Source organism: Poromitra crassiceps (assembly GCF_964638095.1).
Source record: "Poromitra crassiceps genome assembly, chromosome: 10".
Classification (NCBI taxonomy): Eukaryota; Metazoa; Chordata; class Actinopteri; order Beryciformes; family Melamphaidae; genus Poromitra; species Poromitra crassiceps.
The window spans coordinates 53,475,829-53,503,477 of NC_139631.1; the positions used below are offsets into that span (position 1 = coordinate 53,475,829).

General features: G+C 44.2%; 1 protein-coding gene across 1 annotated transcript; it reads left to right on the forward strand.

Moving 5' to 3' along the window:
• Positions 1-26,080, forward strand: LOC310784516 (uncharacterized protein; the record flags this gene model as incomplete). Its single annotated transcript, XM_083645498.1, has 20 exons — positions 1-320; positions 1,085-1,104; positions 1,195-1,350; positions 1,515-1,760; positions 1,882-2,056; positions 3,877-4,450; positions 6,331-6,484; positions 6,825-6,949; positions 7,064-7,177; positions 7,323-7,495; positions 10,334-10,693; positions 12,610-12,720; positions 13,041-13,210; positions 15,854-16,009; positions 16,720-16,965; positions 17,497-17,668; positions 19,372-19,534; positions 20,108-20,527; positions 23,259-23,412; positions 25,935-26,080. 20 exons carry the CDS (start codon positions 1-3, stop codon positions 26,078-26,080), a joined length of 4,155 nt encoding a protein of 1,384 aa, XP_083501624.1.
• Positions 26,081-27,649: the final 1,569 nt, after the last annotated feature.

The following is a 27,649-nucleotide window of genomic DNA, read 5'->3' on the forward strand; positions in this document are numbered from 1 at the left end:
ATGGACCGGGAGGACTACAGTCTGTACAGCCACCTGAGTGATGAGGAGCTGCTGCAACTTGCCATCGAGCGAAGCCTCACCGACGAGGAGCCGCCTCCCACAGACAGCCCGCTGGCTCCGCCCCCACCTGCTGTGCAGACACAAGCAAACCCAAATCCCAGACCGAGGCAAAGGGCTCCATCCACACATGTGTATGACTTCCCTTCGGCCAATCCGCCGCCTCCAAACCCCGCCCCTAACCCCACAACTAACTCCGCCCCTGCACCCTACATTGCACATGGTTTCACCCAACCTCGACATGTATACAAATCCAAGAAAAAGTAAGTAAGTCCAAATCGGCTTTTCTTTTAAAGATGCTGCCCACCTGATCATGTTGTCTACCTCATATTGTACATTTTCCCTCGCAATATAAATCATACAATGGCCAAAACACACACACACACACACGCACGCACACACACACACACACACACACACACACACACACACACACACACACACGCATACCCCACGTCAACCATGATCCGTTACTATCCGACACTTCTCTGATGACATCATATGTGTGTGTGTGTTTGTGTGTGTGTGTGTGTGCGTTTGTGCGCGTGTGTGTGTGTGTGTGTGTGTGTGTGTGTGTGCGTGCGTGTGTGTGCGTGCTTGTCTCAGTGGTTCATACACTGTAGCCTGTGGTCCTTCTGTTAGCTTCAGTCCGCTGCAGACTCTGATCATGGACGGAGATGCAGAAGCTGTAATGGATTTAGTCAGAAGGAAGTGCAGCAGTCTGACTGACCCAAACGATGAAGGTTGGATCTCTCTTCATGAAGCTGCTCATTACGGCCAACTGCCGTGTCTTAGGATCCTGATCACAGGTGAGACTGATCTCTGAGGACCATCTTTATCACTTACAGGCTGTGTGTGTGTGTGTGTGTGTGTGTGTGTGTGTGTGTGTGTGTGTGTGTGTGTGTGTGTGTGTGTGTGTGTGTGTGTGTGTGTGTGTGTGTGTGTGTGGGAGGGGTTACCATCTATCTGAACCTGCACTCAAGTTGAAGTCGTGTTCAACCATGTTTGCTCTTTTCTTCACTGGCAGAAAGAATCTGGTGGAGGAAAGTGAGTTTTGATGGTGTGGAAAATAGCTGTGTGTGGTTCCTCCTCAGCTCTTCCTGACATGCTGAACAGATGTGTGTGGTTCCTCCTCAGCTCTTCCTGACATGCTGAACAGATGCACTGCGATCGGTCAGACTCCGGTTCTCTTGGCTGCATCCGGAGGACATCCGTCTTGTGTGGAGTGTCTTCTGGAGCAAGGAGCCAACCCCAACACCCCCAACAAGGACAGAGACACGCCTCTCTTCAAAGGTATAGCTAACACAGCTAGAGGGGTTTCTGAACACACACACATGTTTGTTTAAAACTAAAATGTCAGGAGGATCAGGTCAACAAGCTTCAGACTTATTAACCATCCTTGAGTAAGTCAACTATCCAGACATGAGAGTTGAAGTTGGACTGTTCCTGTGTTCCAGCATGTGAGAAGACCAATGAGCCGAGTGTGGAGCTACTGCTGAAGTTCAGAGCTTCAGTGAATCAGACCTGCAGCCAGGGGGCGACGGCGCTTCACGAAGCCGCCCGACACACACAGCTGAACATCTGCAAGATGCTAGTAGCTGCTGGAGCTCAAATCGGTGCCAAAACCATTCACGGGATTCAGCCTCTCTTCAGAGCAGCACAGAGTGGAAATGTTGACGTTATGACCTTCCTCATCAGCTTAGGTTAGTTCTGTTCATTCATTTGCCTTTTCCTCACAGGCAGATGAAATGAAGGATCACCTGTAAATAAATTAGGTGCTTTTCCAACGTTTTTCTTTGTTTCACTTTACATTTTGTTTCTCAGGTGCTGATATCAACGGTCCAGCAGCAGATGGAGCCACTCCGCTGTATGAAGCCTGTAAGAACGGTCATGTTTCCACTGTGGAGATTCTCTTGTCTCACAAAGCCGATGCAAACCGATCATCAACAAAGACGGGCCTGTTACCTCTTCATATTGCTGTCCAGAAGGATCGCCCATGGTGTGAATTTCAGGAATGTTTTTGATTGATTTTAACTGCATTGTCTGTGTCTGTATGTCAACACATTCTCACTCCCAACTCATCAAATACTGACGTTTGGTCAGGACACCATGCACCTCGTAGCCAAGACGTAGACAACAACTTGTGTTACGGTCAAGGTTAGGCAACTAAAACAACTTGGTTAACGTTAGAGAAATGGTTTGGGGTTAGGGTTAAATAAGAAAAATGTTAAATGTGGCTTAGGTTTGAGATGTACTTTGAAAACGCTGGGAATCGAACCCTGGTCTCCACTGTCAAAGACAAACGTATACGTCAACACCACCACCACCACAAGACCACAACACCCGTACTGGGTGGCCACCGGTTTGTTTCATTGTCACAGTCCCGTGGCATTGATTTCATATAGAGAGGTCCAGGGATGACGTATTTTTGTAGGCTGAATGCGGAAGTCCCGAACTTCCTGGTTCTTCACTGTTTCTGTCTATGGGATTTTTGAATGGGTTTTTGGCGTGATGCTTCAAATAATGTCTGTGGGCAACGCAAGTTTAATCAAACGCGAACCAAGGTTCAGCGGGATAATCTTCACACATGAGGACCACTTTCATGAGTTTTGTAGCGTAAATGCGAGCCCTAGAAGTAAAATGCTCGAGCTAAGCTAATCCAGAACTACACACTGTCGCATAGGCTTCACGTCACGTCAGCAGTCAACCTGGACTGTTGTTGATGTGTGCACTGATTACCTCGGGCTGAACAGGGCTGAACCAGGTGAGGGAAAGAGAATTTCCGTGTTCGTCGTTTGAAGTGGTGACGTTATTGACGTATATATCCCCATCGACTCAAAAGTGTAGTCTCATTTAGCCGTTTGCTAGCTAGCCGCCCGTTTAGCGGCATGTAAAAGCTTCAAAACTCATAAAAGTGGTATTCATGTGTGAAGATGATGTTACTAAACACTGGTTCGCGTTTGATTAAGCCAGCGTTGCCCAGAGAGATTATTAGAAGCATCGCGCCAAAAACCCTTTCAAAACTCCCATAGGCGAAAACTGTGAAGAACCAGGGCTGTTAGCATCGATGATTTCCGGACTCGTTACTGGACCTCTCTATTGGACGACCCTGCACATTGAAAAAGGAAGTTGGAGTTGGGAGTGTATTGGGTTGTATATGTAGACCAGAGGTGGCCAAACTGCGGCCCGCTGCCCGTTTTTAAGTGGCCCGCCATGAATTTAGCAAAAACAAAAACAAAATATATATATTTTTTTTTGCTAAAAACGTTTTTCCGTTTTTCTGTTTTAAAGTTTAAAACAGAAAACGAAAACGAAAACGGGAAAAAAACGGGAAAACAAAAAAAGAAAGAAAAAGAAACGGAAAAACAAAAAAACTGATTCCCCCCCCATTTTGTTTTTTCAATTTAAAACCATTGAAAATGGGTTATACTTGGGTACCCTGACCTGGTCTATTTACTTTGAAACATTTTTAATACTGAATGAATGTTTAATACTAATGTTATGTTAAATTATCTCTGTCTTAAAATAAAATAAAATTTGAAAACATACAGAAATACCCATTGTAACAGGTGAGCACATCAATAAACTATGTGTCATATATTTAATTAGGTAGAAATTAAATATTTGATGACACAAGGGTTTTCTGGTCAAATGTTTTTGCAGCGAAAACTGCCGTGATTAATATCGTTTGGCCCACGACTCCTTATATTTTTCTGTATGCGGCCCACAACCAAAAACGTTTGGCCACCCCTGATGTAGACCTTCCTCACTCGCCTTTCCATAGGAACCACTTCCTGACCGCTTGCTGTTGTTTTTCAGCATTGTGCCCATGCTGCTTCCTGTCACCAGTAAGTCCAGAGTGAGGCAGAGCGGCATCAGTCCGCTGCACGTCGCTGCCGAGAGGAACCGTGATGAGATGCTGGAGCTGCTGATCTCTGTGGGGTATGAAGTCAACGCCGAGCTGACAGAGGAACGCGCCATGCTGTATGAAGACCGCCGCAGCACGCCGCTCTACTCCTCCGTCTACAACACCAACCACGAGGCTGCTGAGATGCTGCTGGAGGCCGGAGCTAACCCCAACCTGGACTTCTTCAATGTCCTGCTCACCGCAGTGCGACTGGGCAGCATGGACATGGTGAAGTTAGTCCTGAGCTACGGAGCCAACGTCAACGCCCAGATCTCCACCCACCCCTCCTCGTTCCCCTCAGCTGTGCTCCTCTGCATGGAGAACCTGCCCATGCTCAAGCTGCTGCTGGATCACGGCTGTGACGCCCTCTCTTGTTTTTACTGTGTCTATGGTAACAAGCCACACCCACCCATCAGGCCGCCGCTCACCCGCAGAGACGAACTCCGTTACAACGTCACCGCAGCACCGCAGCAGCAGTGCCTTCAGGTACATTCACCACAGCAGCGGTGCCTTCAGGTACATTCACCACAGCAGCGGTGCCTTCAGGTGCATTCACCACAGCAGCAGTGCCTTCAGGTACATTCACCACAGTAGCAGTGCCTTCAGGTACATCACAAACATGAGAGCAGCACAGTGCCTTCAGGTACATTCACCACAGCAGCGGTGCCTTCAGGTACATTCACCACAGCAGCAGTGCCTTCAGGTACATTCACCACAGTAGCAGTGCCTTCAGGTACATTCACCACAGCAGCAGTGCCTTCAGGTACATTCACCACAGTAGCAGTGCCTTCAGGTACATTCACCACAGCAGCAGTGCCTTCAGGTACATTCACCACAGTAGCAGTGCCTTCAGGTACATTCACCACAGCAGCAGTGCCTTCAGGTACATTCACCACAGTAGCAGTGCCTTCAGGTACATTCACCACAGCAGCAGTGCCTTCAGGTACATTCACCACAGTAGCAGTGCCTTCAGGTACATTCACCACAGCAGCAGTGCCTTCAGGTACATTCACCACAGTAGCAGTGCCTTCAGGTACATTCACCACAGCAGCAGTGCCTTCAGGTACATTCACCACAGCAGCAGTGCCTTCAGGTACATTCACCGCAGCAGCAGTGCTTTCAGGTACATTCACCACAGTAGCAGTGCCTTCAGGTACATTCACCACAGTAGCAGTGCCTTCAGGTACATTCACCACAGCAGCAGTGCCTTCAGGTACATTCACCACAGTAGCAGTGCCTTCAGGTACATTCACCACAGCAGCAGTGCCTTCAGGTACATTCACCACAGCAGCAGTGCCTTCAGGTACATTCACCGCAGCAGCAGTGCTTTCAGGTACATTCACCACAGCAGCAGTGCCTTCAGGTACATTCACCACAGCAGCAGTGCTTTCAGGTACATTCACCACAGCAGCAGTGCTTTCAGGTACATTCACCACAGCAGCAGTGCTTTCAGGTACATTCACCACAGCAGCAGTGCTTTCAGGTACATTCACCACAGCAGCAGTGCTTTCAGGTACATTCACCACAGCAGCAGTGCTTTCAGGTACATTCACCACAGCAGCAGTGCTTTCAGGTACATTCACCACAGCAGCAGTGCTTTCAGGTACATTCATCACAGCAGCGGTGCTTTCAGGTACATCACAAACACAAGAGCAGCACAGTGCCTTCAGGTACATTCACCACAGCAGCGGTGCCTTCAGGTACATTCACCACAGCAGCAGCAGTGCCTTCAGGTACATTCACCACAGCAGCAGTGCCTTCAGGTACATTCACCACAGCAGCAGCAGTGCCTTCAGGTACATTCACCACAGCAGCAGTGCCTTCAGGTACATTCACCACAGCAGCAGTGCCTTCAGGTACATTCACCACAGCAGCAGCAGTGCCTTCAGGTACATTCACCACAGCAGCGGTGCCTTCAGTACATTCACCACAGCAGCGGTGCCTTCAGGTACATCACAAACACGAGAGCAGCACAGTGCCTTCGGGTACATTCACCACAGTAGCAGTGCCTTCAGGTACATTCACCACAGCAGCAGTGCCTTCAGGTACATTCACCACAGCAGCAGTGCCTTCAGGTACATCACAAACACGAGAGCAGCACAGTGTCACTGCATCGATCACATATCCAAGCAAGGGGATAGCTAGGCAATTCTCTGGTGGACCACCAGGCGGAGGACCACAGTTTGGGAACCAATGGGTTAGGTCTTACATCACATCGATTATCTGGTTAGGTCTAATATCACATCAAGGCAGTGAGTTGTGATATTGACAGTCAGAAAGTATTTTTTGAAATGCGCATGAATCCAGAACCACATCACACAGACAAAGCGCTCTTTGGACATCAGTGTCTTTTCTACCTGCTTTAGTTCTGTGAAGCTGCGTCCAGCCCGTACACCAGCCGGGGGGCGGGGCCCATCGTGTGCTTGCTGCTGGATTACGTGGGACATGTCCGTCTCTGCTCCCGCCTTCTGGAACATCTGGACAGGTCCAGCGACTGGGCTCTCATCAAACTCAAGGCCAGTAAGTCCTGATGCTCTTCCTGTTTTCTGCTCATGTCTTTGATGATTGAGCGTGCCTTGAGCGTGACACGCGCGCGGCTGGTGTGAATGGCCTCGCCTGTTAACAAGGATAAACTTGTGGGTTCAGCGTAGGTTGAGCTTAGGTTGAGCGTTGCTTCGGCGTACTGTATGGTGTGTGGCACTTAGCCTGATGTTCTTACTCTAACCTTAATCCAACCAACGAGTACTAGCCAATCAGAGGCAGAGTGGGGTGCGTCTTTCCAAGAAAACTGATGGGCTCCATAATGAGGCGTAGATGATCAGTAGATCATGGTGTCTCCTCCTCTTGTCTGCTCCTCCAGTTCCTCCTCATCCTCTCATGCAGCTGTGCAGGCTGCGGATCAGGCGGCTTGTCGGGACCCAGCGTCTCCGGCTCCTCGACTCCCTGCCACTGCCCAGGAGACTGATCCGCTTCCTCAGATACCAGGTTCAGGACTCAGACTGATCCTCTTCCTCAGACACCAGGTTCAGGACTCAGACTGATCCTCTTCCTCAGACACCAGGTTCAGGACTCAGACTGATCCTCTTCCTCAGACACCAGGTTCAGGACTCAGACTCATCCTCTTCCTCAGATACCAGGTTCAGGACTCAGACTGATCCTCTTCCTCAGACACCAGGTTCAGGACTCAGACTGACCCTCTTCCTCAGATACCAGGTTCAGGACTCAGACTGATCCTCTTCCTCAGATACCAGGTTCAGGACTCAGACTGATCCTCTTCCTCAGACACCAGGTTCAGGACTCAGACTGATCCTCTTCCTCAGACACCAGGTTCAGGACTCAGACTGATCCTCTCCCTCAGATACCAGGTTCAGGACTCAGACTGAGCCTCTTCCTCAGATACCAGGTTCAGGACTCAGACTCATCCTCTTCCTCAGATACCAGGTTCAGGACTCAGACTCATCCTCCTCCTCAGACACCAGGTTCAGGACTCAGACTCATCCTCTTCCTCAGATACCAGGTTCAGGACTCACGGTACATATCCACATTTGCTGAAAATCCCGCTAGGGTTGCCCTCGCTCTACAGAACTGCATGCTTGTAGGTGGGCTTCAATATTTGTTCTTTGCTGCACCTGATTGGACGAACAACAGCACTTGAACAATCAGGGCCGTCTGTGGCCCTGATTGGACGAACAGCGCCTTGAAGCGAGGAAAAACATGGCGGAAAATGTAACTTTCTCTTCCTATATGAAAACCAGCGTATAATAAACGTGCGTATAATAAACTTTTATCATTCGTTTGTGTGGACGTCACCCTTTTTTTTACCATTGTGCATGTATCTAATAAAGGCAATTCTGTCTGCATGTCAGGGAGAGAGTGAATACGGTAGGCTATGTGTTCAGGAGGTAGGCTATGTGTTCAGGAGGTAGGCTATGTGTTCAGGATACAACTGGCAGAGTAGGCTATATTTCACTACCTACACTGAAAGCATTGCAAATTAACCAACTGGTCTCTTATCTGCTCATTTGCACTATCACACTTTGACATAAAATTTGATTTGACTGATTCAGGAGTTACAGTTTAGATTTTCTTGTGTTTTATATGATCAAATATATAACATAATATTTTAAGTTTTGTTTTTCCGTATTCAGTTGACGAAAGACATGGCGAAATCGTGTCCATGTTGTACACAAATACAGATTAGATTTGCCTGACTGCTGTGAGATGTGTTGGAGAGACAGACTGTGGACCTGTGAGACCGTGTTGGAGAGACAGACTGTGGACCTGTGAGACCGTGTTGGAGAGACAGAATGTGGACCTGTGAGACCGTGTTGGAGAGACAAACTGTGGACCTGTGAGACCGTGTTGGAGAGACAGACTGTGGACCTGTGAGACCGTGTTGGAGAGACAAACTGTGGACCTGTGAGACCGTGTTGGAGAGACAGACTGTGGACCTGTGAGACATGATGGAGAGACAGACTGTGGACCTGTGAGACCGTGTTGGAGAGACAGACTGTGGACCTGTCAGACCGTGTTGGAGAGACAGACTGTGGACCTGTGAGACGTGTTGGAGAGACAGACTGTGGACCTGTGAGACCGTGTTGGAGAGACAGACTGTGGACCTGTGAGACCGTGTTGGAGAGACAGACTGTGGACCTGTGAGACCGTGTTGGAGAGACAGACTGGACCTGTGAGACCGTGTTGGAGAGACAGACTGTGGACCTGTCAGACCGTGTTGGAGAGACAGACTGTGGACCTGTCAGACCGTGTTGGAGAGACAGACTGTGGACCTGTCAGACCGTGTTGGAGAGACAGACTGTGGACCTGTCAGACCGTGTTGGAGAGACAGACTGTGGACCCTCCACGGCTCAGGTGTCCACTGCACTGCCTCAAGCAGACGGGGGGGGGGGGGGGGGGGGGGGGGGGGGCGCGGGAGGGGGGGGGGGGGGTGTCATGTGCTGCAGACTCCAGAAATACTTTATAAACAGAAGCACAGCCGGCAGACAGACAGACAGACAGACAGACAGACAGAAGTTACAGCAGCGTCTATTGAAGGAAACGTTGGATTTTGTTGGACAGGCTCTTAACAGGTGAGTAGACTCACATCAACAACCTGCTGCATCTGTTACATTGCTGTGTGTAGTTACTGTAGGTTATATGTAGTTACTGTAGTTACTGTAGGTTATATGTAGTTACTGTAGTTTATATGTAGTTACTGTAGTTTATATGTAGTTACTGTAGTTATTAGTTACTGTACTTTATATTTACTGTATTCCATGGAGCTACTATACGAGGGATCCGCCGAGAAGCATTTTGGTAAACAAACCAACTGCAATGGGACCCTATGGAGCCAGCTTTGAGTGCTCACTCTAGCCCCAGCTGTGCGGTGTACAATTTAAAAACTAGCGACAGTTCACACAACTTTTAACACGACACGCATATATTATACATCAAACTCTTGAGCTACTTCTGCTCTCACTCAGAATGTCAAAATATAAGCGATGTCATGTATAGTTTTTAAGACACCGCAGAGTCCCCCGGAAGTCGGGTTTGTTGTTGTCGTGACGTCACGCGGATTCCTCGTATGCTTTGTTGTGTAGTTCCTGTAGAGGTTGTTCTCAGGATATAGAGGCAAAGTAACTGCCTACTTCCTGCTTCAGCACTGTACCAGAGATTTTTTTTTAAGTGTTGGTCCGAGTGAAATGTTCTATGGTCTCTCCCGATTCTAAATATAGCTGAACCGTCTGGTTTGACGAAGTAAAACTATTTTTTATAAGCATTTTACGAAATGTCTATGGGAAAATAATGGCGGATAAAAATCTCTGGTACATTGCTGAAGCAGGAAGTCACTTTGCCTCTCTATTAACCTCACTGACTTCCTGGTAGTTGTGACAGTGTTGGCAGTTTCAGTCACATTTTGTAGCTTAGTAATATTTACAGAGACGATATATGGCTGCTTCATATCTGTCCTGTAATGTAATGTAATGTAATGTAATGTGTCCTTGTAGTTTCTGCCTTCAGCTTTGTTAGGGTTAACCCTTTGTAGGCCCAATCAGTTCGACCAATAAGAATTCAAGGCAAGTCTATTAATATCTGCATTGCATGCTGGGAGGTGTGAGTGAGTGCCAGGATTCTGTCACTGTCAAAGACCGGCTGCTGTTCATAAGACACCATAACTTACTGTACTTTGAAACTATTGTGTCATCTGTATGTACATAATGTTTATCATTCTTCTTCATAAACTGAATGAATGATGCTGAAGCTGCCCTGCAGTAAAGACCACAGTGGTGTAGTTTATTATTGTAGCACGTTTACTTTAATATTCAACATCAGCTTAGAGTGAGATCTGTTCCCTCTTTCTTTCTCTCTCAGCTCCATCATGGCAGCAGCCAGCATCCCACTCTCTGCTTCTCCTGGATCTCCTGGTTCTGCTGGATCTCCTGGTTCTGGTCTGGACTTAGAGGACTACTCCCTGTACAGTAACCTGTCTGATGACCAGCTGCTTCAGCTCGCCATCGAGCGCAGTCTGACCGACCACCAGGGCTCGCCTCCTGCCAGCAGCAGCCTGAGTCCACCAGCTACAAACTACACTTCCCATAATCCACCTCCAAACCCTTCTGCTCCACGTCGCAGCTCCCACAATCCACCTCCTCCAAACTACACTTCCCATAATCCACCTCCAAGCACACGGCCCAGCTCCCACAATCCACCGAGTGAAGAGCCACCTGACCTGTAAGACAGATAAGTTTGTTTGTTTGTTCGTTCTTTCTACTTCAGAGACAGAAAGCTTGTAGAGTCTAAAGATCTTTGCACTCAGTGCGTTATTTCTTTTCTTTTCCGTGTGCCTTTTATTTATTTTTTCCATCATCCAAAAACACAGATGACAGCTCACAAAAGGCTATTGACTGATGTGAAAAACACAGATGACAGCTCACAAAAGGCTATTGACTGATGTGAAAAACACAGATGACAGCTCACAAAAGGCTATTGACTGATGTGAAAAACACAGATGACAGCTCACAAAAGGCTATTGACTGATGTGAAAAATGCAGAATTTGAACCTGCTCCGAAAACTTTAAATACCGACGACAAACATGAATGACACAACACACTACGGCTACAGACTAGAGACGAGGTGTAGGCAGATCTGTTCTATGGAGCCCGGAGTGTCGTAATTACGATTTGCTGTAATGTGTGTACCGTAACGGAGTCCACCCTCTATGCCGACCACCCGCAATGCCGACCTTAGGTTTAGGCGTGGGGGGTGGGAGAGGTTAGGTTTTGGGTTAGGGTCTGGGGGAGGTTAGGTTTAGGCATGGGGGGAGGTTAGGTTTGGCGTGGGGGCTGGGAGAGGTTAGCTCCACCGACACGCTGCACGCCGCCTCGCTCAGCTGCTTCTGCTTGTGGGCTATCGGCATTGCGACCTGTCGGCACTGCGGCCTGTCGGCACATAGACGCGGCACCACTGTAACGTGGTCATGATTAAATGTGGCTGTGCTGTTCCAGGTTTGTTGCAGACAACTGATACATGGAAGGTTAGGTGAATAAATATGTAGCTATATTTGGGCAATATGGCTAACTAGGCCTATCTGCAATACCTAAAACGTACCTTTTAACTTGCATCCCCCCCTCCCCTAAACTGCTCCAGTTCAATAACATTGAGGGAACAAACTGTATCTCGTGCAGAGAAGTTACAGCAAATCATGAACTCGTTTAAAAAAAAAAATCTCTCCTGAGCTCCTCCATACTTCTCTTTAGATCCTGCAGGGCTGAAGTGTGTGATGAGATTTGTGTCAATGTTTTTTCATTCTTCGCTGGTTCCATCATGTCGAACACACACACACACACACACACACACACACACACACACACACACACACACACACACACACACATTATGTATATATATATATATCTCAGTGATCGTACAGTGCCAGGCCTTGGGTTTGACACATGGCCTACATTGTAGCACAGTGACATTGTAAGACAACTCCACCTATCTTTGTTTACCGGTTCAGAGCAGGTCAGAAGATCTGACTTCAGATCAGTTTCTGTCACCTAACACCCACACACACCTGTCCCAACTGGCCCTTAGCCAACAGATCGTGGTCCTTGCTGACAGACAGACAGTGGCTGTTAGCCAACACAAGTGTGAAGTGAGACAGAAGTAGACAGATGTTGATCAGTCGTCATCAAAGCCTTCCCACAAGCTTTTACAATATCCAACCTGCTGCCACCTGCTGCCCTACAAACATTACTGCAGGAGCAGTAACAGCTGTTGGGGATTAGTTAGGACATTTTGGAAAATGTTCTAACCATCTGTGGAAAAATTGCTTACGAATAGCTTTCTTCACCAATGTGTTCACATAGGTGTCTACTAACACCTCTCAATTTATTCCAACCCAAATCCACTAGGAAAATTATGGGGAGCCAATCAAAGTTGCAGTTGGGGTCTGGAGGGCCTGAGCGAAAGAAATTAAAAGTCAAAATTTGCCAATATGAGCTTGTGGGATGTCTAACTAGGAGTTTTTTCGGGTACTGAATCGATTCCAACCATTAGTTTGGAGTCAAAACGACTCCAAAGCACCCGAGAACGTGTGTGTTCTGTTCACTGTGAGCGACTGACACTTTCCCTGGTCATGTGACAGGAAGAACTTCGATGGAACAGTCAGTCACTTCATGACTGGCTATGGGAAACGCATGGTGGTGTATCGCGGCGCCGACGGCCATCTGGTCCACCTCGCTCCGGAGACTGAAGAGTATGTTTCAGCTGTTTAGATGATTTAAACATGAAACCAGAGTCTGCTGCCAGTCAAAGAGCTTTATAACAGCAGTGTGACGCATGTGGGCAAATGGCTGATAAGTTAAGTCAAGTGAAGTTAAGTTGAGTTAAGTTAACCCATTGATACCTGATGCAGCATTTGCGTGTATATCCCTCATTTGTGTGCGTATCCCTTTGAGACCGCGAACCGCGTTAACGCGGTTCGCGGTCTTAAAGGGATACACACACAAATGCTGCATCAGGTATCAATGGGTTAAGTGTGACACCTGGGCAGATAACTGATGTATTTTCCCTCAGGGAGGACGAGCCTCTCTTCAAAGCCGTACGGATGGGAGATGTCCGCAGCGTGCGAGCTCTGGCCGCGGCGCCCGGCACCAACCTGATGCTGCCCAGCAAACCGGGCTGGCTGGCACTGCACCAGGCGGCGTGGTACGGCCAGGAGGCCTGCCTCCGCCTGTTGCTCGCAGGTAGCTGTAGTTTGGGTCACCTTGTTCTGTTCCCATTGTTTAGTTTGGGTCACCTTAAAGTCGAGCTGCTGAACCCAAAAATGACTTTTCTTTTCTTTTAGTTCAAATACCTGGGTATGCAGTGCACCTATTTAATAATGTATGCAAAAAAAAAAAATCACAAAAATCTAATTTATTTTGTTTTTCACACTTTTTCACATCAAAAGTTCATTTTTCAAGATTTCATTGATAACAGTAATCTACAGTTTGCTGACGTCACCTAGTACTATCAAATTTCTAGCCCATTTCAACCAATCATATCACGACATGGCAGCTGTCAATCAAATCTTCATTTCAGGATAATTTTCTCTTCCAAAAGAAAGAGAAAATGGCGCCTAGTGCCTGTCATCTGGCAGAATTCCTATCCCATAAACTAACTACCGGTACTAACTTGGCCAATTGTATGAAACATGAACAAAACAAAAAACAAAAACGGTAATGTCTAAGAATGCAAAGAAATGTAACTGGCTCGTTAAAATGCGCATTCCAGGAATATCGTATTTACAGCAGCGATAAAGGCGCGCGCGCTTGAGAGCCTGGTTGTCAGGGGTCGCCCCTCGGAGATTCCAGGCCGACGGGCTGCACTCTCCGCTCGGCAACACGAAGGCAGCTGGCTGCCTGCGGCTCGCTGAGCTCCACTCAGCCACTAACCTCGCGTCAGCAGGCTCTTCCCGAGGGGAGCGCCACAACACACTGAATCCCACTCGATTTGGAGGCGGAACACGACAGGATTGGCCAAAGCCCAATCCAGTCCCCAGAATTGTCAAATAAAATCATCGACATACTACTATGACCCGCCTCTCAACCTGTCATCTCAGACAAGTTATGTTTTCAGTCTGAAACGGACTGTGACGAACGGGTTCAGTTCGACTTTAAGCCCAATTTATGCTTGGTCTGGTGACACTTTTGAAACCGTCACGCCGTCACTGATGTCACGCTGATTCATTGTGATGTCACGCTGATTCATTGTGATGTCACGCTGATTCATCCTATATACTTTATAAAATGTAGTCATGAAATAAATAAACAAGCCAAGTATTTCTCTGATTTCACCTTGAAAACCTCCCGGTTTGAATCATATATCAATTCACATTGGTGAATTGATATATTGGAAAAGCTACACCTCAGATTTCTCAAGTACATTTTGAAAGTTAAAATGACAACGTGTAACAATATGGTCTATGGGGAGCTGGGGAGATACCCACTCTGTGTCACTGTCAAGAAAAGAATGATCAGTTACTGGGCAAGGTTGATAGATGGCAAGGAGAACAAACTTAGCCGTATCATGTACAACTGCCTGCTTGACTTGCACAACTCTGGCGTCTATGCCTCGCCGTGGGTCGTGCGGGTCAAACAGATTTTGGATGACTGTGGCTTGTCTTACCTCTGGCTTACACAGCAGTGCAATAACATTGACTGGTTGAAGTTAACTGTTGAGCAAAGTCTTAAGGACCAGTTTATGCAGAAATGGCAAAGTGAGCTCAAAAGCATGACATCATGTGACTTGTACATAGAATTCAAAAAAGAACTTAAACTGGAAAATTATCTGCTGTATGTAAACCAGAGGCATAGACATGCAATCTGTAACTTCAGGGTTAATAACACCAGAATCCCCAAGGTTGTTGGCAGATATAAAGGACTGCATAGAAGTATGAGGATCTGTAACCTCTGTAGTGACAACTGTGTGGGAGACGAGTATCCTATTTTGTTTGAATGCAAGAATGTAATTATTTTGAATTTCAGACAGTTATATTTACCCAGATATTATTTAACTCGTCCATCTATGTTTAAACTGATTTTGCTACTACAATCAGACAGACAAAAAGTCATGTGTAAATTAGGTGCTTTTTTGAAGAATGTCCTGCCTTTGTTCAAATGACATATGCACTAGCCATGCCGTGTGCCATTGTATATTGTTTTTGTATGTTTTGTTTGTGCTCCATACCATGTGATCATGGTCAATGAGTCACATTAAATAAATAAATGAAATGAAAATGAAACATGTGATCTAAGCCATGTGAACAAGCTTAACCAATAGGAAAGATACAGCAAATAAATTCAGAAATTCATGCAATGCAATATTATGAAACATCCACTAGGCGTCGCCAAACAAGGTATACCATGGCACCTGCTGCTTTAGAGGATTCTCGAGCAAAAGTGGAACGTCACTTCCTGCTTCAGCACTGTACCAGAGATTTTCATCCGCCATTTATTTTCCCATAGACATTTTGTAAAATGCTTATAAAAATAGTTGTACTTGCTTGTTCAAACCAAACGGTACAGATATATTTAGAAACAGGAGAGATCGCATAACATTTCACTCAGACCAAAACGTAAAAAAATGCGCGTTTAAATGGGTGTTTTTTGGTCCAAGTGGAATGTTCTACGGTCGCTCCCGATTCTAAATGTAGCTGAACCGTTTGGTTTGACCAAGTAAAACTATATTTTTTATAAGCATTTAACGAAATGTCTATGGGAAAATAAATTGCGGGAAAAAAAATCTGTGGTACAGTGCTGAAGCAGGAAGTCACGTTCACTTTGCCTCTCTATGGAACATGAGCTCATTTAGACGACTGATAGAAGTGTGTGTGTTTGATGTTCCAGCCCAGCCGGGGATGATCAACAAGCGCACAGGGAAGGACCAGACGGCTCTGCTGATAGCCGTGAACAGGGAGCACGCGGGCTGCGTGGCCGAGCTGCTGGCGGCCGGAGCCGACCCCGACGTCCTCAGCCAAGGCAGAGAGACCGCGCTCTACAAAGGTCACGCGTCACTGTGTCACACATCTCTGAACCCATCGTCTGTCTGTCTTTTTATATATTTTATTTTAAATTTACAACTACAAATAACATACGAACAAGACAAACAGGCTCAGACACAGGAAAAGAAAGAAAAGAAATACATACATCATCATTCATCATTACAACGTGGTGCTACCAGCCGCACAAGGTGCTTATGTGCTTCAAGAGACAATGCTCATGAGATCCCATGCAAGGAGTCCAGGAGACACAAACACGAGACACCTCAGTCACTTATCGTTCTTAACCTCGTTAAAGTAGGAGAAAAGCAGCTCCCAGATAGTTGAGAACCTTTTGAGTGAGTTGGTTCTCTGGGAGCTGAGTCTCTCCATCTGATCATGTCAATCAGCCACACCTGAAAAGAAGGCGAAGAGGAGGACTTCCATTCCTTCAGAATGAGTCTTTTGGCGACAGTTGTCCCCAGTGTCAGAGACTGTTGCACAGCTGTAGGGAAGTTCAGAGAGGACTCCGAGCATATTATATATATATATATATATATATATATATATATATATATATATATATATATATATAATTGTGATATTATGATAAATTGTGAACATAGCCTACATAGTACAGAGTCACCTTTACATATTGTAGCTTTGAATGCACAGAAGACACTGTGACTTAACTAGTGTGAATAAAAGTGTGGTTCTCCTGGTTCTCCTGCACAGCTTGTGAAAGGAACAATGCGGAGATAGTGGCCATGCTGCTGAACCACGGAGTGGCCTTGGACACGCACTGTATCCAAGGCTGGACCGCTCTGCAGGAAGCCGTGTGTCGCAACAACGTGGAGATCTGTGAGATGCTGGTGAAAGCTGGAGCCAAGCTCAATCCAGCTAACATGTACGGCATCACCCCGCTGTTCACCGCCGCTCAGAGTGGACAGGTGGAGACCATGAGGTTCCTTCTCAAACACGGTACATTCATTTTGTCTGAAGATAGAAAGAAGAAGTAGAATAAATAATCAACTTGAACTGAATAGTACCTTTCAAAACCATTCACAATAATTCATAAGAATTCAAACAATATCCGCAACATTTGCAGGGGCATGCCATTTTTCGAAATTTCCACAATTTCTCCACAAAAAAGGGAAAACAGGTTCCTCAACTTGCAATTTTTGCTAGTTACCACAATTTTACTGCAAAAATCACATACAAGTTTTATGTGATTTTTGCAGTAAAACAGAAAACCATTTTATGATAAAATTGCATAGTATTTTTTGAGAAAAGCCGCTACAAAATCAAACAATTTTTTATTGCAACAATCACACACAAAAACTCTGCTAAATCCTGAGCTTTTCAAAGTAAATGTTTCTTAACTAGGTGGTCCACCCCACCCCCTGGTTAAACCCCCCTAGTATGCTGATCTGACCCAATATCTTCAGAAAGTCACAGTCGCTCCAAAGCTTCAGGCTCAACAGATCTCCCATGTCTCCCATGTGGCTGCAGGTGCAGATATTAACAGCCAGGCAGCAGATGGCGCCAGCGCTCTGTATGAAGCCACTAAGAATGGACACGAGGACGTTGTCAAGCTCCTCCTCTCCCAAAACGCCGACGCCAACAAAGCTGGAAGGACGGGTTTACTGCCCATCCACGTGGCAGCCGAGAGAGCGACTGAAACGTAGGCACAATGCAACACAACTAAACTAACCTTATCTAACCATAGCCCTAACAAAGACAACTAAACTAACCTTAACTAACCATAGCCCTAACCAAGACAACTTAACTAACCTTAACTAACCATGGCCCTAAACAAGACAACTAAACTTAACCTTAACTAACCATAGCCCTAACCAAGACAACTAAACTAACCTTAACTAACCATAGCCCTAACCAAGACAACTGAACTAACCTTAACTAACCATAGCCCTAACCAAGACAACTAAACTAACCTTATCTAACCATAGCCCTAACCAAGACAACTGAACTAACCTTAACTAACCATAGCCCTAACCAAGACAACTGAACTAACCATAGCCCTAACCAAGACAACTAAACTAACCTTAACTAACCATAGCCCTAACCAAGACAACTAAACTAACCTTAACTAACCATAGCCCTAACCAAGACAACTAAACTAACCTTAAGTTAACTAACCATAGCCCTAACCAAGACAAGTAAACTAACCTTAAACCTAACCAAGACAACTAAACTAACCTTAACTAACCATAGCCCTAACCAAGACAACTAAACTAACCTTAACTAACCATAGCCCTACCCAAGACAACTAAACTAACCTTAGCCCTAACCAAGACAACTAAACTAACCTTAACTAACCTTAGCCCTAACCAAGACAACTAAACTAACCTTAACTAACCTTAGCCCTAACCAAGACAACTAAACTAACCTTAACTAACCATAGCCCTAACCAAGACAACTAAACTAACCTTAACTAACCATAGCCCTAACCAAGACAACTAAAATAACCTTAACTAACCATAGCCCTAACCAAGACAACTAAAATAACCTTAACTAACCATAGCCCTAACCAACACGACTAAACTAACCTTAACTAACATAGCCCTAACCAACACAACTAAACTAACCTTAACTAACCATAGCCCTAACCAAGACAACTAAACTAACCTTAACTAACCATAGCCCTAACCAAGACAACTAAACTAACCTTAACTAACCATAGCCCTAACCAAGACAACTAAACTAACCTTAACTAACCATAGCCCTAACCAAGACAACTAAACTAACCTTAACTAACCATAGCCCTAACCAAGACAACTAAACTAACCTTAACTAACCATAGCCCTAACCAAGACAACTAAACTAACCTTAACTAACCATAGCCCTAACCAAGACAACTAAACTAACCTTAACTAACCATAGCATGTTCTCTCTGTGCTCCCCTGGAGTTTCCTCCAGATAGGAACCCCCTGCTAAAAAAAGAGAAGTAAAAATAAAAACACTTAGTAGGCTGCTGTTGATTCTGCTTTATTTACGAGCACAAGAGAAGACATTTGCCGTGGCAACGAAACACATCTCTCTCAGTGAACACTCGATACACTACCACTCTGTATTTATATTTGCTTGAGGGGCAGAGCTTATGGAGGAAGTAGAGTCTAACTTAACCAGCCTGCAGTGACACCTACAGGTCTGGTGCGACACTACATACATTTCCACAGTGTGATGGCTTTTTTGTGAGTTTGTGGTGGTCGTTTGTTAGGTGTAATGGTAGTTTGGTTAATAAAGGGTTAATGCTAAATAAATGTGTTTAAAGTGTTGACGGATTCCCTCACTGGGCAGGAATATGAAGCAACTTCCTGTTTACATGTCCATGCTGGTAGTATTTCCTGTCTGTTTCCATGGCAGCATGGTGTCCTTGCTGATCCCCGTGACGACCAAGGCCAGAGTGCGGCGGACGGGCATCAGCCCGCTGCACGTGGCAGCTGAACACGACAGAGACGATGTGCTGGAGCTCCTGATCCACGCAGGCTACGATGTCAACGCCCAGCTGAGCGAGGAGCGCTCCAAGGTACTTTAAGGGTTAAGGTACTTTAAGGGTTAAGATACTTTAAGGGTTAAGAGACTTTAAAGCAGCTACGAGGAAGATTTTCGATTGTTATTAAACAGTCTAAATTTAATATGGATGCCTCACATCTTACCTCTAATAGTAGACGAGACCAACGCCGAGTAGTCTCGCTTGAACGCCGAGTGAATCGGCCAGAGTTGTCTTGATGATTAGTCTGTCTGCGCCGGGGGCAGATCAGGAAGTGAAATAAAACGGTTTGCGGCAGCAGCCACTTCGGCCATAACCACAAAATAACAAAATGACTTTGAAACAAACTGTTACAATATAACGAGAGATGTTCGCGAGAGTAGTAAGGCATAGGTCGTTCTAGTTGTTGTTCTGCGCTCTCTTTCCCTCTTTTCCCCCTCCTCTCTTCTCTCTCTCTTCTCTCACTCTCCTCACCCTGCGCTAGTTGTTTAATTTGGTTTAATGGTAGTTGTTAGCTAGACCTAGCTTGACACATTCTCTGTAAAATCCTCTGAGAGGTGCTTGTGAATTATGGCTATACAAATAAACTTGACGTGACTTTGTCCCAAGATGTATGAGGACCGCAGGAGCACGGCACTCTACTTCGCTGTCATCAACAACAACCTGGACGCGGTCGAGATGCTTCTGGACGCCGGAGCCGACCCCAACCTGGACATCTTCAACCCGCTGCTGGTGGCCCTGCGGCAGGGCTGCATCCAGACCGTCACGCTGCTGGTGGAGCATGGTGCCAACGTCAACGCCAACATCCCCACCCACCCCACTGCCTTCCCCGCCACAGCCATGTTCTGCATGAAATACCTCTCCATGTTCAAGTACCTTCTGGACCACGGCTGTGATGCCCTGTCCTGCTTCAGCTGCGTGTACGGCAGCGCTCCACACCCGCCAATCAAAACCACCCGCTCAGCGAGGGAGGAGCTTCAACTCCCAGAGAGAATCCTGTCAGAAACGAGCCCGAGGAGTGCCGTCCAGGTACCGTGTGTGTGTGTGTGTGTGTGTGTGTGTGTGTGTGATGCGTGTTTGTGTGTGTGTGTGGTGTGTGTGTGTGTGTGTGTGTGTGTGTGTGATGCGTGTGTGTGTGTGTGTGTGTGTGTGTGTGTGTGTGTGTGTGTGTGATGTGTGTGTGTGTGTGTGTGATGCGTGTGTGTGTGTGTGTGTGTGTGTGTGTGATGCGTGTGTGTGTGTGTGTGATGCGTGGGTGTGTGTGTGTGTGTGTGTGTGATGCGTGGGTGTGTGTGTGTGTGTGTGTGTGTGTGTGTGTGTGTGATGCGTGGGTGTATCCCAACACCTGTCCTACTGAATGAAGTGAAACCGTCGCACACTTCTGTTTATTGTTGTTTATTAAAACCCTTGTACCCTCCTGGTCCGGCTGGCCGGATCTAAGCAGTAATGTGTATCGGAAATTTGGAAAATCTTGGAACGAAACGTCTGAAATTCAGCCCAGGTTTTCTTTTTGGTTTATTATGGTAATTCACCTTGCCAGGACTAGAAAAAAATCATCCTGGCACCCAGAAACTCAAATTAACCTCAACTTCCTCCTAAGGTCCGGCTGCACGGTCATTGATTTTCATTATAACCACCTTTTTGAGACCTCCAGGAAATTATTACAAAATTAATTTATTTCATTTTTTGCAGCGGGCATCCTGGACCAAATACCTTTAAATTTGACCTTAATATCTAACCTTGGAGTTGATTGGAGTTACAAGGCTTCAAAATCCATTGCATAGTTTTCCCATTGATTTCAATGTTAATTTTGCAAAAAAACGTTTTTTTTTCGACTCCCAGGTACTTTCCCCAAAAATAATAATTTTTCTGATCTTACACCTCTCAGCTCGAGTCAAGACATCAAATTTGTAGTTTCTATTGTGTTTGCTCCCCCCCCCCTATTTGATCAGTGTTGGCACAGCAACCAATTGCATGTAGTTTGACATGAAATATACAGTACAGTGATCGTCATGGCAACATGTCACATGACCTGGGAACCCGGATTTTCCGGTGCAAACTACTCATTTGAAGCCTTTAGACCGAGATTCATGGAGGAATGAAGCTATTTTGTGTTTTTTTGTGAAAAATAGCTGGCAGTCGAAAATGGGCAGTTTCATGTTTTTCTTTTTTTATTTACCTTATTTGAAAGTACATCGTATCTCCGCGACCGTTCATTGTAGAGAGTCGTGGCTGGCATTTCTGGAATCAGCATCGAAAACTGAGTCTGGATCTCTAAGATCGTCGTGATCTGGCGTTCTAAGGGCTTTCCATGGCTTCCGGTTTGACGTATGCGAGGTACAGTAAATCCGATGCCCACAAAGGAGCCTCTCGGGCGGGGAGGCGGTCAGAGCGTCATAGGTGGAGCCCAGCGTCTGTGCTCTCTCGCTCATGGCCTTCACGGCATCGTTCAAGCGTGTGTCTTCACCCGGATGTCAAACCACGGATATGAGGTATGAGGAATGAAGTTACCAATGGATAAGAATCAATAAAAAATAAGAAAATAATTAATTATGAATATCAAAAATAAGTACTAATATCAAGATCCATGACCATGGACCAGGAGGCGCTTAGTAGGTAAAAAATGCAAAATAATTCCTCCGCGAAAAATGTGACAAATCCAAAGCTATGATAATCCCACCACGGAAGATCCAGGTGGCATTCCTGGGAAGGGAAAAAAATCATATTTCATGTTTTCTACTGTAAATTGTATTGTACAGTAAGTACAGTAAACTGGCATTTGAGGGGTTAAAATTCAGAGTAAGCATGACATTGATATGATATGAGGTATGAGGGATGAAGTTACCAATGGATAAGAATCAATAAAAAATAAAAAATAATTATTAAAATAATCAAAAATAAGTTTAATATCAAGATCCATGACCATGGACCAGTGTGTGCTTAGTGCTAACAAAGTTAGCAGGGTACAATGATCCCCGTTAGCCGCCACCAAGACGACCGCTAGTCTTCCTGGGGTTCAAACACATTACACGTTACATGACAAACGATAGTAAAATAACAATAGTAAAATGATAAGCAATACTAAAATACAATACTGTAAGCACAAAAGAAAACCACAAAAGCCTGAATAAAAAGCAATACAAATGAAGACAGACAATAGCAGGGTCTGCTAGTCCTCTAGGTCAGGGGTTCCCAACCTTTTTTGTGCCAAGGACCGGTAGATACATGGAAAAAAAAGTTGCGGACCTTTTGTCAATTTTAATGGTTTTAGTTACATATATATTTACTCACCAGGTGGCGACAAAGGGTAAATAACAGCCTTTTGTGTTGTACTGTATGTAGCCTATACAGTATTTATGTTTTTGTTTTAACTACAAACATAAATAAATGTCAACTTGAAACTATGTTTTAACTACCACACACAGCCTATAATATTATAGCCTATTTTATAAAAAAATAATAATAATTGACCGGCTCGCGGCCCGGTACCAAATGCGTTGCGGCCCGGTACCGGTACCGGTCCGCGGCCCGGTGGTTGGGGACCCCTGCTCTAGGTGATCTATAGCCCAAATGTTATACGATCAGTACAACTATCTGTTCTTTAGAAAAACACACATTGAGAGCAAATTCAAGGTGATGTGACCAAGATCAATGTGTGTGAGATAGCGTGTATGGCTTCTGAGCTTCCTTTTAAAGCAAGCCCTCCCTTCGATGGAACAAACACCGCTTGGTAAACTATCCTGTGCTTGTTGATTGACAGTTCTGTGAGATGATCTCCACCCCCAGTATAAGTCGGTGGGCGGGGCCAATCATTGATGTTGTGCTGGACTATGTTGGTCATGTGACACTCTGCTCCAGGCTGCAGGAGCATCTGGACGGCTACCAAGACTGGCACAGCATCAAGGACAAAGCAGGTGATGGAGCTGAGACACAATGTTCATCTAAAACTATCAAATACATATCAGTACCTGGGTTTTTATTATACATATCAGTACCTGGGTTTTTATTATACCTATTAGTACCTGGGTTTTTATTATACATATCAGTACCTGGGTTTTTATTATACATATTAGTACCTGGGCTTTTATTATACATATCAGTACATGGGTTTTTATTATACATATCAGTACCTGGGTTTTTATTATACATATTAGTACCTGGGTTTTTATTATACATATCAGTACCTGGGTTTTTATTATACATATTAGTACCTGGGTTTTTATTATACATATTAGTACCTGGGTTTTTATTATACATATCAGTACCTGGGTTTTTATTATACATATCAGTACCTGGGTTTTTATTATACATATCAGTACCTGGGCTTTTATTATACATATTAGTACCTGGGTTTTTATTATACATATCAGTACCTGGGTTTTTATTATACATATCAGTACCTGGGTTTTTATTATACATATCAGTACCTGGGTTTTTATTATACATATCAGTACATGGGTTTTTATTATACATATCAGTACCTGGATTTTTATTATACATATCAGTACCTGGGTTTTTATTATACATATCAGTACCTGGGCTTTTATTATACATATCAGTACCTGGGTTTTTATTATACATATCAGTACCTGGGTTTTTATTATACATATCAGTACATGGGTTTTTATTATACATATCAGTACATGGGTTTTTATTATACATATCAGTACCTGGGTTTTTATTATACATATCAGTACCTGGGTTTTTATTATACATATTAGTACCTGGGTTTTTATTATACATATCAGTACCTGGGTTTTTATTATACATATCAGTACCTGGGTTTTTATTATACATATTAGTACCTGGGTTTTTATTATACATATTAGTACCTGGGTTTTTATTATACATATTAGTACCTGGGTTTTTATTATACATATCAGTACCTGGGTTTTTATTATACATATCAGTACCTGGGTTTTTATTATACATATTAGTACCTGGGTTTTTATTATACATATTAGTACCTGGGTTTTTATTATACATATCAGTACCTGGGTTTTTATTATACATATTAGTACCTGGGTTTTTATTATACATATTAGTACCTGGGTTTTTATTATACATATCAGTACCTGGGTTTTTATTATACATATTAGTACCTGGGTTTTTATTATACATATCAGTACCTGGGTTTTTATTATACATATCAGTACCTGGGTTTTTATTATACATATTAGTACCTGGGTTTTTATTATACATATTAGTACCTGGGTTTTTATTATACATATTAGTACCTGGGTTTTTATTATACATATCAGTACCTGGGTTTTTATTATACATATCAGTACCTGGGTTTTTATTATACATATTAGTACCTGGGTTTTTATTATACATATCAGTACCTGGGTTTTTATTATACATATTAGTACCTGGGTTTTTATTATACATATTAGTACCTGGGTTTTTATTATACATATTAGTACCTGGGTTTTTATTATACATATCAGTACCTGGGTTTTTATTATACATATTAGTACCTGGGTTTTTATTATACATATCAGTACCTGGGCTTTTATTATACATATTAGTACCTGGGTTTTTATTATACATATCAGTACCTGGGCTTTTATTATACATATTAGTACCTGGGTTTTTATTATACATATCAGTACCTGGGTTTTTATTATACATATTAGTACCTGGGTTTTTATTATACATATCAGTACCTGGGTTTTTATTATACATATTAGTACCTGGGTTTTTATTATACATATCAGTACCTGGGTTTTTATTATACATATTAGTACCTGGGTTTTTATTATACATATCAGTACCTGGGTTTTTATTATACATATTAGTAGGGGTGTCACGATACACTCAGTTCACGATACGATACGATACACGATATTGGGTTCACTATAACAATACGATACGATATTTTAACAATATTTTTTTGCGATCGATTTGTAAGTTGAGGGGGCATCCTCCACGCTAATTTGAGTAATTTCACCATTTTCATCCTCCGTGTCTGTAACGTCCCTCGTCTGTTCAAACAAAGCAATGAAAAGGAGAGCGAGCATGCAATCAGATGCAGATCACTGCCACCATGTTCAGCTTCTTTTTCTACGTGACGATACATATCGTCATGTTTTGATATCGCGATATATCGTGGGACGATATATTGTGACATCCCTACATATCAGTACATGGGCGCCCCAGTGTTTTTTTTTCTTTCTTTTTGCTCACCATTGTATGTCACTGTCTGTCTGAATATGATCATAATTTATATCCACTTTGACAAGCATCACAGGGATCTCTTTGCTAAAGCTGACAGGGGCTGGCCTCTAACAGGGCCTTGCTGCATGCGCCCCCTCCCCCCCCCCCAGTCAGTTAATACCAGGTCTGGACAGGGCCATGGCTCATGTTAATACAGGGTCTTTGAAAATGTATGTTTTTGAAATGTTTCATATTTAGAGTTTTGTGATTGTTGCAGCCCCGCCCCGTCCGCTGATGCACCTCTGCAGGCTGAGGATTCGCCACCTGTTGGGACTGAAGCGACTCGGGCGTCTGCAGACGTTACCGCTGCCTGGAACCCTCATCCGGTTCCTGCAGTACGAGGAGGGAACTGTCGACATCTGAGCCAAACAGTCCACAGGAGGCGGGCCTCTCTCAGGGGATGTAGATCTTAATGATCTTTTTCTCAAATTGACCAGAAAAGGTTATTTCGCTTATTTTGACCAGTAGGAGTTACAGTAATTAGCAGATTATTTAGACTACCAGATGAGAGGCGGATTGAAAAGATTTGACTTGTTGGACTTTCATTTGTTTAAAGCAGTTCAAAACAAAACAAGCAGATAGTAAACGTGTTGTCCCTCACCAGTGATGTAGTTCCATCCTTAGGTCAGTCCCATTCATTGTCCATGCCCCGCCCCCTAGATTACAGCCCCGCCCCCTAGTTTACAGCGTGACTAACAAACTACCGGACAGAGAGCGACCCATATTAGTCCCCCCTTTGTGATGGATCCTAATGGTCCTAATTTGAAGGAAGTTACTTATTACTTGTTACTAATGTTTAGTGTAGCATGTATATAGCTTGACTTCTTGTAAATATTTGCTTTTATATATTGTCTATCAGATATATTTTTAAATGTCAGTAGTAGAGTTTGTAAAGCAGGGGTACCCAAACTTTTTTTTAGGATCGGAGCTACTTACAAAAAATGAAACTAGTCATGAGTGAGCTACTTCCTTCCCCCCCAGTACATATTTAGCACATTTTAACAGTTTTATATTATTTATTTAACATTATTTATACTATTATGTTAAATACTTAAGATACTGAGTTTTATGTATGTATATATATATATATATATACAGTATTATATATATATATGTATATGTATATATATATATATACCGTATATATATATCTATATATATATATATACAGTACATACTTACTTATTGATGGCCCAAGATCTACTGGTAGCTCACAATCTAATTGGGCAGCCCTGCTGTAGAGTCTGTCTGTGTTTCTACTTCACTGTGGACGATTAAATAAAGACAAAGTCAATGTTCAGAACATAATGTGGTACTTGATTCTAGCAGAGGGAGATGTTTCTGAGTGTCCTGCTGAAGATGATTCATCTGAGCCAGGGAAGGACTCTATTCATTCAAGTGCTAAATGGAACAAGAAGATAAGGTCCATTTACTATGAGGTCTTTAACATCCTTAGTTTTTCAATTTTAACAAAGTTAAAAGGGTGGAGGGTGGAGATGGAGATGGATATAGGGTGGAGATGACATCACTGATGACATCATAATTGAAAGACATGACATCATCAGTGATGACGCCTACACCGCCGTCACAGACACCACTTAGCCAATTTTATAAGATGATCTTATCATCATCATCATCGTTAAAATTGGCTAAGTGGTGTCTGACGGCGGTGTGGGCGGCGGTGTGTGTCACGATTCTGATGTCATCTCCACCCTAGGAATCGAGTGCTGATGTCACTTGAGCAATTGTGATGTCATCAGTGATGGCACTTGAGCAACTGTGATTTAGTATGAGCCGTTGGTGCACAGTTGCACAATGGCGCCTAGGTGGATGGGCGGTGTCTGTCAGTCACGATTTTGTGAGCCCGCAGCCATGGCGCATCATCTCCAGAGTCTCTCCACCCTATAGGAACCGAGCATGTGACCTTGTTCT